This window comes from Triturus cristatus, chromosome 5_2 (genome assembly GCF_964204655.1).
Source record: "Triturus cristatus chromosome 5_2, aTriCri1.1, whole genome shotgun sequence".
Taxonomy (NCBI): Eukaryota; Metazoa; Chordata; class Amphibia; order Caudata; family Salamandridae; genus Triturus; species Triturus cristatus.
Window position 1 is genome coordinate 903863859 of NC_140588.1, and position 18455 is coordinate 903882313.

Consider the following 18455-nt stretch of genomic DNA (forward strand, 5'->3'; position numbering starts at 1 on the left):
CTGTTTACGAATTATTCAAGGTCATCAGGGCAAGACTCTCTGCAGAACAGAGCTGGCTCTACCAAGGCGGGGGTTACTCCACTCTTTAAAACTGATAATCACGAGTCTACTTATCAGCTCTGAAGATGGTTTCCTGGATACGCGGGGGCGGGGGAAGGAGGAGGGAGGGGAATGTACATAGAAGTCCACCATGTGTGCTTTCAGAGTCACTAATATAGGTTTGTGATACTGAAAGGCACACAATCTGCCATGCTCTATTAACAAAAGGCGTGCAGCAAGCCTAAAAGCATGTGTGCTTTCAAAATCACTAATCCATATTAGTGACTGAAAGCACACATCAGGCTTGCTTCATGCCCTTTCTTAATAGAGCGCGGCTGGGGGGAGATGGCTGGTTTTTTAAAGTAGGGCAAAACCAAAGGGGATGATGGACGGAGTGTTGAACATTGCAAGCACTCATCCCCAGTCAACTGATCTGGGTTTAATCCATCATTATTCTTTAGCTCCCTCAGCCACCCCAGTTCAGATATGGCCATATGCAAATCAGTCTGACCCTGTGCCTCATGGGAACAGTCCAGCCCAAACTGTCAAGCCATGTCTTCCCTGGACCGGAAACAAGCATCCTGGGACCGGTTTCTAGCTAATCAGCCGTCATCAGCCAGGCTAGCTTGAATCCAGTGTCAAAGTGAGCAAGGGACTCCCGTCTGGGCATACCAAACCAAAGCAAAACCAAAGGGGATGATGGACGGAGTGTTGAACATTGCAAGCACTCACCCGATGGATTTAGGCCCAGTCCAAACTGGAATGGCATGGTGAGCAAAAAAACGATGAATTTAGGCCCAGATCTCGGTACTGGGGTGAATGTATGACATTGTTCTGCATTATGTCCATCAACTGTTGTTTTTGCATTTGTCACCCCGAGTGGGAAGGGTATGCCCAGACGTGGGTTCCTGTGCTCTCCAGGCCACTGGAAACAAGCTACCCTGGCTGAAGAGGGGTGAAACCCCGAAACCGGTCCTAGGATGCTTGTTTCCAGTCCAGGGAACACCTGTTTTGGCAGTTCGGGCTGGACTGTTCCCATGAGGCACAGGGTCAAGACTGATTTGCATATGGCTGGGTCCAAACTGGAATGGCATGGTGAGCAAAAAAACAATGGATTTAGGCCCAGATCTCTGTACTTGGGTGAATGTATGACATTGTTCTGCATTCTGTCCATCAACTGTTTTTTTTTTTTTTTAAAGTATTCATGTTGATTGCAGCACCCGTTATGGTTCTACAGGGCACTGCGATTAACATGAATAATTGTCTCTCGGGGATGTGCTGTGTGTCAGTGCGCTTTAAAGAAGACACTGCGCGTTCCGTGTCACTTGGGTATGCGCACCATACAGGGAACAGTGGGCCTGACCTACAAATACTATCCTGAAAGTCCTGGACCCTTGGCTGGAGCCAGAGTGTACTACTCCATGCTTGTTGGAAATTGAGTTTGTGGTTGAGTGGGATGAAACCCTACTCAAACAGCAACCACATTCTGGCTCCCTAAACCACTCTTCCGCGCTAGAGTTCTCAGCAGCGCGTGATCGACTGTAACTAAGCGCATTCACTCCTACTTGTGTAATCCGCCACCGAGGTCAGGGGCAGGAGTTCATCAGCGGCTGATGCGCAGGAGTTCATCAGCGGCTGATCCAGTCGACGGGAGCAGCATGCCGCTCGCTCCTTCTCACGGGTGCTCGCGAGTGAGGAAGAGTCACCACCTCCTCTGTCTAGGTCCCTGCAGCGGTGGATTCAGGGGACCTGCGATCTGCCTCCAGTGAGGTGCGAGGCCTGGGCAGAGACTAAATCAAAGCTCTCTTCAGCGGCATCAACCTTGCTCGTGAGCCGCACCCCCACCAACTAAACAGCCGGTATCTTGTCCAGCTCTGCCCCAGGTAAGTGTCTTTTCGATGTTGTTGCCTCAACCGAAACAATGCTCATTTTTTAGGTCTCGCCTGGCAAAAGCAGCGCAAGCGCTGCCCTCGCCATGAGAGTGCCTTTTGCAATCAATTCTCCCGAGGGCTTACATGCACGCGTCTGCATGGACAAAGATGGCTGCTCTCGTCATTTGTTCAGCAAACAGCATGCGCGTGTCCGTACGGACTGTGGACAGTCCGACGCCATCTTGTGAAGCTTTCGTTGTCATAGCAACTAAAATGCCGCTTCGCGTATGCAGCTTGCGGTGGACAGTCCTACGCCATCAGATTCTGGGGAGCTCTGGTAACTTGCACAGAGGCGGACAGGAATAAAACTGGGCTTGCCGATGCCTGCAGACGTCCAGCTTGACAGGTGCCAGCACGTGTGATGCTGGACAGTTATCTGATCCTTTCGGTGTGGTGAGTCTGCGCTGGACTCAGTCACCGCCGCAAGTCCTCCCCCCCGCCGTCCGAACCCTGTGGTCTGCCTGCGAACTAGGGGCACCCGGGCCTGTGCCCTGCTCGCGGGCACCCTGCCCCCCTTTCTGTGAATCTGGTCCCTGTCTGCCTTTGTCCTGGGTGGTTTTGGTGTAGCCCATTCCTGTCAGCGAGAGGGGTGCATCGGGGTTACTGTGGACCGTAAGGCAGCAGTGTGGTAAGTTTTATGTGGTGCGTCACCGTTTAATATGTTTTATTTATTTGGAACTTTTTGAATCCGGGGCGTCCGGCCCATTTCTAGCATTAGTGGCTGTGATGTGGGCATACCAGGCTCCACCGGGCACCTTAACATGACAGCAGGCTCTGCTCTTTGTGCCAATGGGTTAAGTGGCAACTGCGGGCTGGGACCCTGGCAGAAGCCGCGGCGCCTGTAAAGGGGCATAATACCGGACAGGCGGCTCCGGAGCTGGGTGGCAGCGGGCGAGCCCTGCGGGGTTTGCGGTTAACAGCCCCAGCTGACGGCAATGCTGGGCAGGTTGAATTACAGCGGGTCAGCTGCTGGGTGACTGTCAGCGTGCGGAGATGCCTGGCATACTGCAGCAGGGAAGAGGCTCCAAGGGGTGGCCGACAGTGGAGGGGCAGAGGGGACAGGTGCTGCAGGCACACCCTTACGGAATGTACCCAAGACTTTGGAGACAAATGAGAGAATTGTCATTTGACAGTGGAAGACGTCTCACATAGGAAGGAAATACGACATACCTTGTGGTTTACAAAAGGGGGTCTCACACCTAGATAGGCAGTGCTGGCATTTATGTCCTGTAAAAGTAGAAATCAATGTGAGTTTATATTGCTGCCTTTGTGTGCCGGAATTTTGGACCAGGTGTGTTAATACTGCAGGATATTTATAAAATGCCGTGGCGTTCCTTGGTAAAAGGTGTAAGGTATTTGTGGTAGGAGTGAAGATTTCTCGCAGAAGGGAGGAAATGTTTTTGTGTCAAAACATATGCGCAGGTGCCCAATGCAAATACACCTAGCATATAGCCTAACCAAAATGAAGGATTTGTTCGCTTATAGTACTTTTTCCCAAAGAAGCTAAGAGACAAACTGCCGAGTCAGAGGCCGCTTGTCAAGCGAGCGTGTTGGCATAGTGTCTCACTAAATAGTGCCCTCGTAAAAGTGCAAAGTATTTTGAGGAGAGCCCGTGAGTGGTGTGTCCTTGTTTTTCTTTCTCGGGGCACCAGCAGAGAACAAACAAATAATGACTTGGGAGGGATAGGGAGCGAGCGCAAGACAGACAGGCGAGGGCCCGCGCACGCTGCTCCTGCAGACACCTATGATCGCCAGGCTTTCAATTAAATGCCTACGCTTCCCGCTGAGAAGACCATTTCAGACTGTTTGTTCTATCAATCCCGCACACATCTCTCGAAAAGGAGAAAAACGCCGAGCGTGAAGGTCGCAGTTCATATTTGTCGTCTCGGCTCCCGGCTGGTGGTCGGGAGCGGCTGGAAATCAGAGGAGTTCGTGTGAGTCTGCTTGGCAGCACAGGGACAGATATGCATAAGATCACTTCCCTTTCAAGGCTTGGGCAAGGCTGGACAGGTGGTCATTTGCAGTTTATGATCAGCAATATTGAAGACCTGTCAACTTCAAAAACAATGTTCATCAAATGAGGAGGAGGCGGGAGGCGGGGCCTTGAAGGGGCAGGGCTTCACTCCGAGAACTACTTAAGAGGCACTTCTGCTCCCCTGGCTTCTGCCAATGTTTTGGGGTGTTTTCAGGACGCTTAATGGACATCTGCTCTTCACAGCTTCCAAAGAAGAGCTGGAAGCCCACTCGGTACAGGGGTTTCCAGCTTGCCTTCCTTCCATCATGTGATATGACATCTGCTCTTACATTTCAAGGAGAGGTTGAACACTTACGCGATAGTAGATTGAACGAAGACAGTGGGAAGTAGTCACAACAGTCCAAATATTTATGGAATGATTTGTCATGAATGATAGAGTATGTAAGCAATGGTCATCTACAACAATATTACACAGAACCAGGCTTTACATTAGTTTGCATCCCTCCCCTGTTCTCCTTACAGCTATTAGTGATTTAAAGCTATGTTTGAACTTCATAAGTATAAGCAGTGTTTTAAATGGAAAAATAGAAGTGCAGGTACTTTGTACCAGAGTACCTGCTTGCTTCTCAGAACTGTGGTACTCTCCAATTAAAAGTATTACGTCTCTCTTGAGATGTGCCGGTACTCTCCCTCTAAAAACAAACAAGCATTGGCATAGCAAATAGGTCTAGCCTTTGGGACCTTATAAGTGTTTAGTTATCTAGTACAATATCCTTGGTCCAACAACATCAAGTGTTGCATATCTAAACACTTATAAGTGCTTGTGTTAATGTGTAAGGGGCTCCTTAGTTGATGTGGCTGGGGCCAACAGGGATATTTAGGCAATTTGCGATCCCTAGCCAGCAGAGCTCACTCCTCGAGCTCACCAGTCCACCAGCATTGCACAGGGGCAAATCTTATCTATCCCCCTCTGTGTACCATGGGCGTCACCTTCCAACACAAAGCGAGACTCGAGTTGTCAGGCAAAGCGTGTCCCAAAGGGCAGCCAGACAGGGAGTGGGGCAATTATCCTTGCTGTCCTCAGATGTCCAGTACCTTGGGCGTGAGATGTCCGAGATCGTGTCGGACCAGGCTAGCAGCAAATGGAGTCACATCGGGGGCATCTGCTCCCCCGAGGCAGGACATGCGGAAAGCAAACACTCCTTCGCAGCGGGCGCCACCATATCGGTCAAGGAGCCTCTGCACCTGCAGCCACCACCACCACCTCAGCCACACTTACCGCTGCTGTAGTTCGATCCTCTCCGCTGGCAAGTAGCACGGTCTTGCGGTCACCCGGGAGCCAGCAACCGTCTAGGCAGGCCGCACCACAGGCACAGACCTCCGGTCTCCACCAGCTTCTTTCTTTCAGGGCATGGGATCCCGTCTCAATCCCCACCACTTTACTACACGTCGGCGAGCCTGTCGAAGCCCGCAGCTCCAGGATCACTGCATAAAGGACATGGAGTGCAGGGTGAGTCAAGACCGAGGCTACCCCCAGCAGTAGGGCCGCCATCTATGAGTTAAGAGGCGCTTCCGCTGTGCAGGCTGCTATTGAACCGCCACCTCATCTGGTCATTCGATCTAGAGTTTGTCACCGGCTCCAGGTGTCCCAGTCTTTAGCAAGTATAGGTTGCAGCTGCAAGCAAGGACGTCTAGGCACTAGGATTGTGACAAATTAATGTACATCTGAAGGAGCACACCTACATGGCGGCCATCTATTTTTTTAATAGAGCACGGCTGCTGGCTGATTCTGGGCATTTGTGAAAGTATTCCTGTTAATTGCAGCACAGTCATGTGCTACAATTAACAAATATTTTCACAATGGCCCACAATCAGCCGGTAGCCGTGCTCCATTAAGAAAAGACATGCATCAATTCCAAAAGAACGATGTGTAAAGCACACGTCGTGCTTTTGGACTTGCTGCATTTCTTCTCTTAAAGGAGCGCGGCTGCGGGCTGATTGTGGATCATTGTGAAAATATTTATGTTAATTACAGTGCATGATGGTGCTGCAATTACCAAATATTTTCACAAAGGCCCACAAACAGCCCCCAGCCGCGCTTCATTAAGAAGGAAATGCAGCAAGTGCAGGAGCCACCGCAACCAGGAAATTACCATTTTTCGCGCTGCTCGCGTTTTAAAAGCAGCAGCACGAATGCTCTCCCGGGACGTGCTGTGCGCGCTCCACACACAGCACTGCACGCTCGTGGCAACAGACGTGTGCGCGGTCGCGCACCTTAACGGGAACACCTGTAGTGACATCCTACAGTGTTGAGAAGTTATGCCTCGATTGGCTAAAACCTCAACACTGTCCCAGGTGAAACAGCACTTACCCTTACTCTCAGATGAGGAGGATCTAAGGGATTTTTTTATTAGGTCCCAGAAAGCCACGTCAGAAACGTTTTTATTACGCTATCTATAATGAAATCTGGAAAATCTCTCAACAAGAATCTGAAGAGACATGTGATATAGATAAAATTAACCTAGAAAAACCGTTAGCTGTAGTTGACTATATTGACACCCAGGATTTATTCACTGGGCAGCATTGTATCTTCTGCTATTAATATACTAGAACATGACTTGGGTATTTGCCTCGGAAAGTTAGCAACAATACGTTTCTATTTTCAGCATACAATCTAACTGAAAAACAGATTACAATGGCACAAAGGTGAGCAAAATATACAATGCTGCGTATTGAAAAACTTGACAAGTTAACTTTTACTGTGGCAGGATCACCATCCATAGAATGGTCAATCCATGCCCATATAACATTACCGGTCATAACTTTCCAGTTTCCTTATTGCCTAGAACAGGCAGGCAGGCAGATTTGAAGCGATGGGTCATCAAGGAATCTTGGGAATAGCCGTACGGATTGCGATGCAGGAATGGGGACACATAAGTGTTTGTTAGCAGTACCAACAGCGAGAATTCCTTAAATGGATCTCTCATATGCCAGGATATCATGCTTCATGGGGCTGTAATGGTTCAGTTGCTAACTTATCCTGTCACTTGAAAAGGACCCCAGCTGCCGTGATTAATCCGGTATTCAAGTTACTGTCAAATGGGAGTTACTTGATGCTGAATGATCAAGGTTGTTGTGGGATGCTACCGGCCATCAGCATATCTTGTCACTATAAGCTCTAGGGTAAGTATTGTTTCCATCGACCCACACAATCAGGTAGGTGCCGTTATGGCCTTCGTTGAATGTTTCCTTTATACAGTTTGATACTCTGAGCCGAATGAAAGCCATGCTTTTACAGCAAACCGTGCCCTTAACCTCCGCCTGAGAAACTTATGATCGCCAGGTTGCAAGGTCCTCGGCTGAGATACAGGCACTAGTACGAACGAACTGCCCTTTCCATTTCACAGAAATTGTATAATGCATCTTTAACATGTCTGATACTACGGGTATTGTCCACCTATTTAAGACCATAGGCTTTGGATTGTTAAGCACCTTTCAGACAATCCTCGGAGTTGTTCCCAACTTTATACACTCAGTATGCGGAAGCATTTTTGGAGTGTTTCCACTTATCCGGTTTCTAATAGCAGGTATCCTGATTGTTATTTTTCTGCTACGCAATGGACGTCCCAGTCACCAAGGAGATGGCAAGAACGCTCTTGGAGCGCCGATACCGTGATCACATGGTACACCATGTGGGCACACCTCGCCTACGGGAACTAAGTGAGTCTTGATTCCTATCATTTCGACCAGTCTGGATAGACTGTGTTCTGCCTGTCCTCCGCTGCCTATTCTGTGGACATGATAGCGTGTTGGATCTCTGTCTAACACTTCCATCGGCTGCGCCACCAGACATGGATGCTTTACTGGGCCCGTTAAAAGGCCCACATATTGCAGTCTCCTCAGCGTATTCCAATGTTGATGTGGGCATTCTTAGAGCCACCATGGGACGCTTCAGCTCCTGTTGGAATGGAGACCGGCTCCTTTACAGGCACACCAGTCATGAAGACTAAACAGGATTCCCCAGCATCGGCTGTGGGCACTGCAGAGCAATATATGTGCTTGATTGACTTGATCTGCGAGGTGTTGCAGGGACCGACATCTGCGATTGCAGGCAGCTGTAATGTTGCGTCTCCCAGCCAGGACACAAACATTTGGCTCATTGTGTGCTGTGAAAATTCGACCTTTTTCAAAAACAACCAAATTTGGAATTTTAAACAAAACCTTTTTATAAACTGCATGGCTTTCGGTCTCTCATTGTTTGGACGATATATACAAACTTATTTAGTACAGACTTCTATCGCATGCACAAAATTCCTTTTTAGCATTTTATTTTTAAATGCTATTTTAATGGACTTATTAATAGTTGCGTACCACGTTTTGCCGTATGTAGAATTTTTAGTATGTCATCCAGTCGGATGAGGAGTGGGTGTTATGTTCCATACAGGTACCCCATATAGGCTCAGGTAGTCACCTATCCTTTCACCTATATTCTCCGTACTATTACACTACATAACGATTCTTGGGACTGACCTTTTACCTAGTTACAGTAATGCCTAAATGACATGGGGTTTTCGCTGAAAACTATCCTCATTCATTATGCATGAGGATTCTTGGAATCACAGCAGGACACCATCTTCTGCATAATAACTATGTACAAGGGTCACTCCTTCCGTCATCCTAGTCTGACATGACACAGCAACATATATCCCCTGGGGGCACAACTTTGGGTATATATACACACCATATCTTGCTGAGGTAGTGAGAGGAGAAAAGGACTTCCATGCCGACACTGACGCGAGACGCTAAGGCTCCTGCACACAGACACCCCAGCTCGCAGTGGTCTGACATCCCTTGCAGGGTGTCCCTCTTGAGACAAAGACTGGGTCCTACAGTTTCTCACTTCAGGTAATGGGGTTGACTTTATCCTAAAGTGATTCTTGACTTTTACACCTACATACATGCTACGTACACTTGGGTACATCTAGTTCGGGTCGCATCGTAGGAGTGCGCATTGTACGGTCATGTATTTTATATACTTGGCTGTATTCATCATTTTAGCACGATTGTAGAAATCTACCATCCTTTTACTCTGTTAGTGCTTATAATCATTTATATCTGTTACTGTCTAATGGCTGTTTCAGCACACCTATTTTACACTAGAATGATGCTGGTTCAATAAATGCTTATTGAAAAACGTCCCCATAGTTTATTCTGTGCATCTCTCTGCGACGAAGTGAGCACAAGTGACTGAGCAAAAAGTAGTACACTGTTTGCATGGTCCTGAGGGCACAGGGTTGTTTATGTTCGATAGTGGCCAAGAACTATTCTCTCCTTGGTAAGAGGGTTTCTAGTGGCACTGTGAGCCAGCTGGTATACAGGCTAACATACCCGGTGGGGGTGTCTAGAATCAGTCTGGACACGAATCCTACAGTGTATGTTGTCTAAACGCGCAGATCCTATATAGGTTTATAGGAACTACACAACAGCTCATTAAAACTGTGCATAAATAAAGGAGGTTTTCAAGAAACCTAGTAAACAAGGACTATTTTTTTTCCATTCTGGTCAGGCAAAAAAAAAAAAAAAAAAAGTTTACACAGCATATATACCCATACTATACAATTTCAATACTTCAAAGACATTACAGTCATTGACATGTACAGCACATTCAGTTGTCTTTTTGGTATTTTCCCATTTTCATCTTTATAACATGATATATTAGATCGCAAGTCTCCACAGCCTGCAGTGTTTACATTCCACCACCCCGTTTTTTTTCAACGTTCTTCTCCTCGGCTATTCTAAAGAAGCTCACACTTTGAGTCCCGCTTATGTACTGTGTTATACATTCAGTCTGTTTGTGCAGAATCAAGGTATTCTACAAATGGTTCCCAGTAATCCCGAGGTCTGGAGGCCAGCAGCAGTTCCTCTGCATAGGTCTCTGGGGTCTCCTTGCAATACGTCATGTCTGCAATCCAATCCCTGCACCGCGGCGGGCCCCTGCTCCCCCAGCATAGGGCTATACGTCTCTTGGCCAGTAATCATGCTACAGCCAGAAATTTGCGTCAACGAGCTTGCCGTGCCCCCAATAAGCACACCAGTGGCTCATTGGGTATCTGTTCTGACAGCATTAGAGCGAGAGTGCTAGTCACTTCCTGCCAAAATGGTTAAAGCGGAGGGCATGCCCATGCCATGTGCAAAAAATCTGCACCAGAGGCACCACACCTTTGACACTGGTCTTCTGTTCGTAACCCATATTTATGCATTTGCGCCAGAGTATAATAATACACTTGGTGTATGAATTTGAAGTGTATAATGCGCAAATTGCAATTCGGTGTTAACATCTGCTTCAGCACACAGCTGTATTCCCAGTCCTCTTTAGCAATAGGTTTACCAATTGCCTCCTCCCATTTCTATAACGGTTTGTCTAGGGCTCAGAACTGTTCACCCTGGGCCGCGTTATAAAGGTGTGTTACTAAGCGTTGTCGTGTGGGTGACGTCAACAGGATCTGTAGTGCATTATGCATCGGTGGTTCATCTGGGAACACAGAGTACAATTCCCTCACTGCCATACGCAGATGCAGATACGTAAATATCTTTAAAGGCGTGCGATGCACACTAAGGGAAGCGTCAGTCTGTGGTTTGAATCGGCCGTGTGTCAATATGTTGCTCATAGTGCCTAAACCCATTTCCCCCAGCAAGGTCAACATGTTCTTTTCTTGCATAACTGTTATTTGTGGGTGGTGAGATATGGGCAGCGCTGGTGCGTACATTGGGAGTTTGTGCGCATTTCGCCAGTATGAACCATGCCTTCGATGTGCAACTAACAGGGTGTATTACGGCTTCCGGGATATTCCTCCTCGGGCCCAACAAAAAGGCAACCAGTGAGGTCTGTTTCACGCTCTCATGTTCTACTGCTATGTGTGGTATATGGTCGTGCAGGTGTAGCCAGTAGTGAGCATGTTGCGCTTGTGCGCAGTAAATAAGGACTACTTTCAAGTTAAAGTCCTGCCATTTAGCATGGCATTCTATCTCGGAGGCACAGAGATATAGCCATATCTGGAAGAATTTTGCTAAAGGCCAACTCACAAGACAACTATGTAAAATGTCACTTGGCAATTTAACTTTAAAAAATTCAACACCTTTTTTAGGGGAGAAAGTTTACTGCTTGGCAGTGTTGACAGACAAACAAAGCAAACAAGTATTCTTCAGAGGTGAGACTATTTTCCATTCAATTCTGCCGCAATCGAGCCAAAGGGATCTAGTCTTCTATTGGCTCCATTGTGGCATAAATATTTTTAGTTCTGAATGTGAAACTTTATACAGGATCCCTCCATCAGTGTATAAAGGACCAGTGGAGTCAGCACTCTGGAAACTAAAGATCAACTGATAGCAGCTTTGTGGTTGTTTGTGTGGTGGACAAAGTAAGAGACCATGAGCAAAGGAGTGTAATTTCAAGAAACGCTCTCATTTCAGACCACAGCGACTGAAAGCTTCCTGATACGGTGAAGGCTGCATATCAGTTAGCTAAAGACTATAGTCTAAGCAGAGTAACTATATCCCATTAAATGGCGGATCTAAGGGCTATCTATATCAATCTTCTGAAATAACTTTTTACCAGCAAGTATGTACAAATTATCGGTGACAGCAAGACGCAACACAATAAGCACAACTAGAAAAACCAGGGAGGGACAAGAGGGAGGACACTCTTGAGAGAAACCTCATCATTACATAGTCTCCCTGCAGAGACTACAGAACAAACAAGCAGATAAAAACAAACTGCACAGTAACTAACAAATGAGTAAAGTGCAACTATATTCTTTACCACATCTTTTACAATGCGAGAAAGCCAGCAACAGCAAAAAGCTCATAATGCTAGGACCGGATATGCAGGTACTGCAGGTATGCAGGTACTCATAGGCTGGATCAAAGATTAATGCACTTTTAATGAACTGGTCATTCACCTCTCTAAATTTTCCATCAATCTTTGTGAATGTGGAAGCAATAGACAATTTGAAAAAAGCCCAGATACAAATGATCTTTGTTCCAGAGTGACCTTGCCAACTGGTTGTATACAGATATGCCACACCAATAAGAAAAGCAATACAGAAGACTGAAATGCAGGCTGCGCCAACAATTTAGAGTATAAGGCAGAACAAGGCACTCCAACTTACAGTCAAGCTAAGGGGTCTGGCTCCTGAATTTCTGCAACCAACAATTAAACCTGCCACCAGACTGCATGAGCATTTATAAAAAGTCAACCGGCTTTCTGTCACAAGGTCACATACATTAAAGTGGAAGAGATTTTGTCTCTGGAGCTTTAATTAGCAGTACCAAACCACAAAAATAAGGATTTGTCTTAGTTAAACATCCATACAAATGAACAAAGATACACATTCATATGTGGCCTATGGGTCAAAGAGTCAAGAGCTGCAGAAAAAAGTAACCACCCAGTGTGAACAGATTAATTATAAGTATAAAGCATGTCTACACTGATGGAGCAAAACAGCGAACGAATTGGGTGGGTCATATATGGTATGTCGTTCGCACCCATGCACAAACATTAACACGCAGCACCAAGCGCATACTTAATTCAATTTCTAGGTTATCAGTAAGCAGCACTAGCCTTTTGTATTCACTACTAGAAATATTACTCATCAAAACTGTCATTTTAAAAGGGAAAACGTAATAGCTAAAACATACATCTACGTACAAAAATAAACATACTAGTTAAAAAAGAAAATATACCTAAAATAATCAAATAGATGGATTATGCAGTTGCCCAAAATACAACTGAGGAGTTTCTAATCTCTTGACAGATTTATCAGTAATACGAAGTTTAAATGTGTAGTTTGGCTCGATCAAGATTTATGTTGACCTAAAGCAAAATATTGAAATGATGTATCTATTTTGAGTACATAGTAAACGTCCTCCACATATTGTTTATTAAAAGAGACATTTTTCAAGCAACAAGTTCATGTATTTGGAACAAGAACTCCCAACATCATGACCGATACAAATTAGGAAATTCTCAAGATAAAAAAAATATGGACATATTTATTAATAGAATCACTTTATATCTTCCATTCATATTTTAAACCAACAAGTGCCTCATCTGGAATTATAAATTAGGTTATGCTGCAAGTAGAATGACAAAGATGATTAACATGACTGTAGCCAAAGCCGAACTGGATGGGTACTTTCTTCAGTAGCGGTCACGCTTATAAGTATAAATCTTTTTTTTTATTTTTTTACAGGGGGAAAGATAGATCAATGATAGTTGTTACAGTTTCCTTTAATAAATCATTTTGAAAATAAACGGATTCCTCATTCCACATTAACGAAATATGAAAAGTTGTATCAGACACATAATGCAACTGCTCTACATTGTATCTTGTAATGTGCTAGCACGAGAAAATAACTTAAGCATTCCTCTAACCAAGTATTCGAAATTATATAAACAAAGTAAAACATCTATTGTAATATGGATATGTTCTGCATAACACAGCATTTACTGTATGACCAGCTTCTATCAGTCAATCAGTAAATGTGCATTGAACTAAAATGCAAAGCACTAAAACTGGTTTGGGACTGGCATGACTAGCTGATATCCTGCTACCTGGCCAACCTGCTTAAGTTCATCAATCAAATCTTCTCTCCGCCTCTTCCTACTCACTACCAAAAACCTGGAAGCACCTTGCCCATGAGATTTACTTTTGAGCCCATATCTTTGGGCAATTTGATGAATTTGCTTTCGCTCGTCATTGGTAAGTTCGTTAGAGAAAGTTAAATTCTCCTGACTGTAGGAGGCTGCATAGTTTCTTATCATCATCTCAATATCTCTTTTAGTGACTGCATGGTTTCGGTCAAGATCAAGACCCAATCCTTCTCTCTTAAATTGTTCCTTCACAACGATGGGCTCAGCTATACCTTCGCCCTCTTTTCCCAAACCTCCACCAGTCCAGCCCATTTTTCTAAGTAGCTGATTACCAATGTTGTCGTCTTTAATTTTTTGTTTGTAAGCTTCTTGTGCCGATCGGCCACAAATCTGATTTCTTGAAATTGCCTCTTCTGTAGGGCCCTGCTTTAGTTTATTTACCACAGTAGGGTGGGTTTGTTTGAGTACTCTTAAAGCTTCTTCTGCTGCAATGTGTTTTACATTCTTTTTCAGGCCTATTCCCTCACCAATAAACTGACTGTCCAAAAACACCTTGCACTTCCAATCCTCACCAGTCATTTTGTCAAAGGTATACTCAACTGTTACTTTATTGAACTGAGCAGTATCATGAAGTGTGCAAACCGGATTTGCAGAAATTTCATAAACAACAAGATCCTGTAGAGATATGTTCTTCTGTGGCATAGATGCACTGCTTGTCATTGGGCCCTCTGGTTGTCTGATTTTCTGGACATTAGACTGCATTTTTTTGAGGATCCGGACTGCTTCTTCAGCAGCTGCATGCTTGCTGGTTTTCTTATTTCCATATCCCTCGGCAACACAATGGTCCTGCAAAAACAATTTACAACGCCAAGCAAGAGAAGGCATCAAGTCATACTTGTATTCTAGTTTCATTTTGTTGGTAGAAGCAGAATTGTTCAGGATACACACAGCATCACTGGCATTTTCAGTAATGACGAAACTAGTCCAAGGCCTTGCAGAGTATGGTTCTTTGCTTTGATTAGCATCCTCTTGCACATTAGAAGAATCTTCATTTCTAAATGTAACATCATCATCGTCGTTGTCGTCGTGTTGCAGCTCTTTAAGGGCTGGTGGGAATTCAGGTGTGGGTGCACCACATTGACAAACTACCAGGTCTTCTTGGAAGCCATGTTTAAACTTTCGCTGGACACTCCTAATTTCAACAGGTTTTTGTAAAAGTCTCATTGCCTGCTCTGCAGCCCTATCTCTGGCTCCATTTTTGCTGCCAGAATAACCAGTAGCCAAGTACACATTTTGGCATCTTACCTCACAAGCATAACCATCTCCAAGAAGCTTTTTGTTTCTTGGCAGATCAGCAGGTGGAATGGTTTTTAAAGCAGCATAAATATACTCTGGGTTAGTTTTGCATGCTTGAATACAACGAGTCAACAAAAATGTATGATTAACTTTTTCTGGAGCTCTCATGATTTCAGGAGCATTAAGATTCTGCAATGCTACGGATGAAAGTTTTTGGATTAACATCTCTCTTTTTTGAGTTGGTGAACACGGGTCCAATGTAATGTTTCTTTTAGGTCCCTTACGATTCAAAGGCATTCTGCCTGTTCTTCGAGGCGCTTTCACAAAGCCAATGCCTTTTCGCCCCTGTTTGTTGTTCTCGGTCCACATATCCAACACATGTGACCTAAAGTTTTTGGATAAAGTTGAATTGTGAGATTCAAATTTTGCAGAATAGTTCTGCTCCATTTTAGTCATAAAAGTTTCATTATAGTCCAGATCATTTTGCGAGTATTTGTGAAATTGTGAATTTTCTTCATGATCACTGAAGCTATCCAAAGCAAAGTCTGCAGAACTCCGTTCAAGCATACGATTGAAAGCCATTGTACTATCAAAAGACTTTGGTGCGTCACGGCTAGTAGATTCTTTCTTTACTTCAAATGGTTTATTTTCTTCTTCCTTAATGGTGCTGGCCACAAAGTGTACAGGTTCAAAACGTGGTCTTGGACGAAACTTGGAAGTAGTTTGCTTTGTTGGAGGTTCTTGACCTGTGGAATAAATGCAAGAACAAACAAAATGTCAAACAATGGGCAAACATTTCATTAAACATATATCTTTGTGCTGAATTATGAGCTTTCCACACACCCTCAATGATGTATGCTCGGACTCTCACGGTTTCTCCTGATACTGCCCTCCAATCATGCAATCAATATCCTGGAATACATATTTTGATGTCTCTGCAATCATAGTAGTTATCATTTGTAGTCTCTGATGCGAGCACTGTACTGTTTATCCTCCATTTGATAACTCACTTACTGTAAATAGGACAATTCATTTATTTTTCCTTCCCATTTATATTGTCAATTAGCAGGTGCCCTCAGAAAATAACCTGCAACGTGCCTCTTAGCAACACTATCACACCAAACTGAATATCACATGGCTCACATACTACTTTGCCAAATCTGAAAATTACTCTCCATTTCTGGAGTAATACTACCGGTCATGTGCTCAGGTGTTAAAAAGAAAAAGGACAAAGAGTGGGGCTGGAAGAAGAAAGAAGTATTCCATTCTGGGATGTAATGTACACACTATCTGGCCACGGGGTTGTGTTGGGGATCCCTAGCTCATGAAAGCCACCAGTAGCCCCCATCTTTGTTTTAGCTGGGATTTCCCAGATCAGTCATTCACTACATCATACCTTCTGTAGACAATCACATTCAACGGAGTTATACAAGCTATAGAGCTGTTCATCAGGTGGTACATGTAGGGAAGTCTCCCCAACACATATCCGGCTCCTCGAGCCTAGAACACAACATTTTAAGGGGATACACAGAGTAATTAGAACATTCATTAAAGGTGAACAAACTAGACCAGAGTTATGAGCGTTGGGGCGGAGGATTTTAGAACATGCGTCCATCCAAAATCATCATTGCATTCTATAGCTTTAGCAAACGATGCTTCAGAGAGCAGTAACACTCTGCTGGTAGATTGATTTGGAGGTCACAAACAAAGTCACAGCTAAAAATGCTTGTGGTCAATGGAAATAGTGTAAGCAGAAACACCAATGAGTGTTAGCTTTTGGCAATTAGATGCAGACTGTGGCAATGCGACTTGTCAAACGAACAGAAGTGCCGTACCATGCTGACCCGTTAGCCTTCAGGTGTTCAGGAAAAGACCATTAGGTGATGCATTCCACTACTCCCTCCCGAGACAGATGCTGCTCAACTCTCCCTGGAGTACCTTGATTTGAGATATTGCTGCTTTCCTTGTCAGTGACTCACTGCCCTTTCTGAGGTGGTAATAATAGAAAGGTGGTCAACATTCTAGCATGTTCTTGCAAAGTTCATCATACACCACAAGAACACCAACCTTTTAGGAGCCAAGTCATTGCTCGGACAGGCACTTGCCCTGAATGCATCACTCTGAAATGCAACATATGGCACCTTAAAAAACCTTGACAAATAGGAGCAGTTGAACAGGTCACCAAGTTTTGTTGATATATTGACGAGTTTAGATACAAGATGATGCAGCAATCATTTTCAAGAACGTTTTAAAAATGAATGTATGCAGTTTATAGCGAGTAGTTTTTATCATAGTGCTGCACTCTCATATTTCTATGCATTTCAGAGCCTCATGTGAAAGGCTTGGGTCTGAACTGAGAGCATGATCAATTTTCACCAGACCATAGGGAATAGGAGTAAAGTAATTTGATGAAGTTCAGAGGTCTTTTTCACCCCAGTGGTGCTCTGTAAGAAGGTGGGGAAGGTTAGTGGAGGTGGGAGGGGACGGTGATAGAATTGTAGAGAGAAGGTAGGAGTACAAGGTGGCATTGACAACTTCTAGCATAACCAGTGTGTATATTAACTAAGTCATGATATTTAGGTTTCACTTACAAGACAGCATTCACCTGTCTGGTAGGCAGATAGCCTATTGGATAGCCTATTGAGGATTAGACCAAAAACGTAGTGGGCTCTTGCCTTTTCTGTCATTCATATTTCCTTTTTATTGGATTGCTTTACCTGTCTCTCTTGTGTCTGTCCCTTCCCTTCTTCGGTTTGTCCCTGCCAGGAGCATAACCTCTTTACCATCTTTTATTTGAAGGACGTGTACCCCGTACACTGGTCACATTTAGGGAACTACTGAATTATTTTTTCTTTCAGCACTCCAAAACTGCATGTGCTTTCTAGCTATCGTTGTGTTTTTAATTACTTTTTCGGGGCATTTCTGGCCAAGTCCCAAGAGCCTCCATGTGCCCGCCACCCTTCAGCAAACTGCTGCTGGCCGGTCCCACTTACAATAAGCATTGGCAAAGCCAATAGGTCTAACAGATACGAGATTTATTGGCTTTGTCAATGTTATTTAGACATGGTGCACAGCAGCTTGTGCTGCTGTGTAACATGGCTTGAAGTCAATAATAAAAGCGCTATGACTCGGGCAGCGTTATTTTGCTTTTGTTTTTTATACATCATGTTGCACAATAGCTCCCACTGGTGTGCGATGTTACAAAAAAAGCAGGGTGGGGGAGAAACAAGGGAGGCACAAGGGAAGAGGCATGGCACACCAGATGGGGGCAGCAACACAGAGAACGGATGGGCGGGAGGGGAAATAATAAATAGTACCTTAATCACAGTGCAACCAGTGGATGGGCCCTAATTAAGTTCAACCAATCTAGGTTTGGTCCATGCACCACAGAAAGGAACAGACGTTGGCTTGTGCTAGCCAATCAGGAGACTACTAAGCGACGAGTGAGCTCCAAGCCCTTTTACTGTAAGCAATAAATCTTGCAAGCGAGAGCACATATGGTGCATGTGCTGTTGCAGGCTCAAGCTAAAAAGCACTTTCAGAATAGTCAAATTAATTTCAT

General features: G+C 44.7%; 1 protein-coding gene across 1 annotated transcript in view; it reads right to left on the minus strand.

The window, feature by feature from the left end:
• Window positions 1–12861: 12861 nt before the first annotated feature.
• The window catches only part of NKRF (NFKB repressing factor), an 84077-nt gene continuing 78483 nt past the window's right edge, over window positions 12862–18455 (minus strand). The window contains exon 3 of the mRNA XM_085608057.1: window positions 12862–15639. Coding sequence (XP_085464183.1) covers window positions 13514–15639 — 2126 coding nt within the window. The 3' untranslated portion in view covers window positions 12862–13513. The remainder of the gene's footprint in view (window positions 15640–18455) is intronic.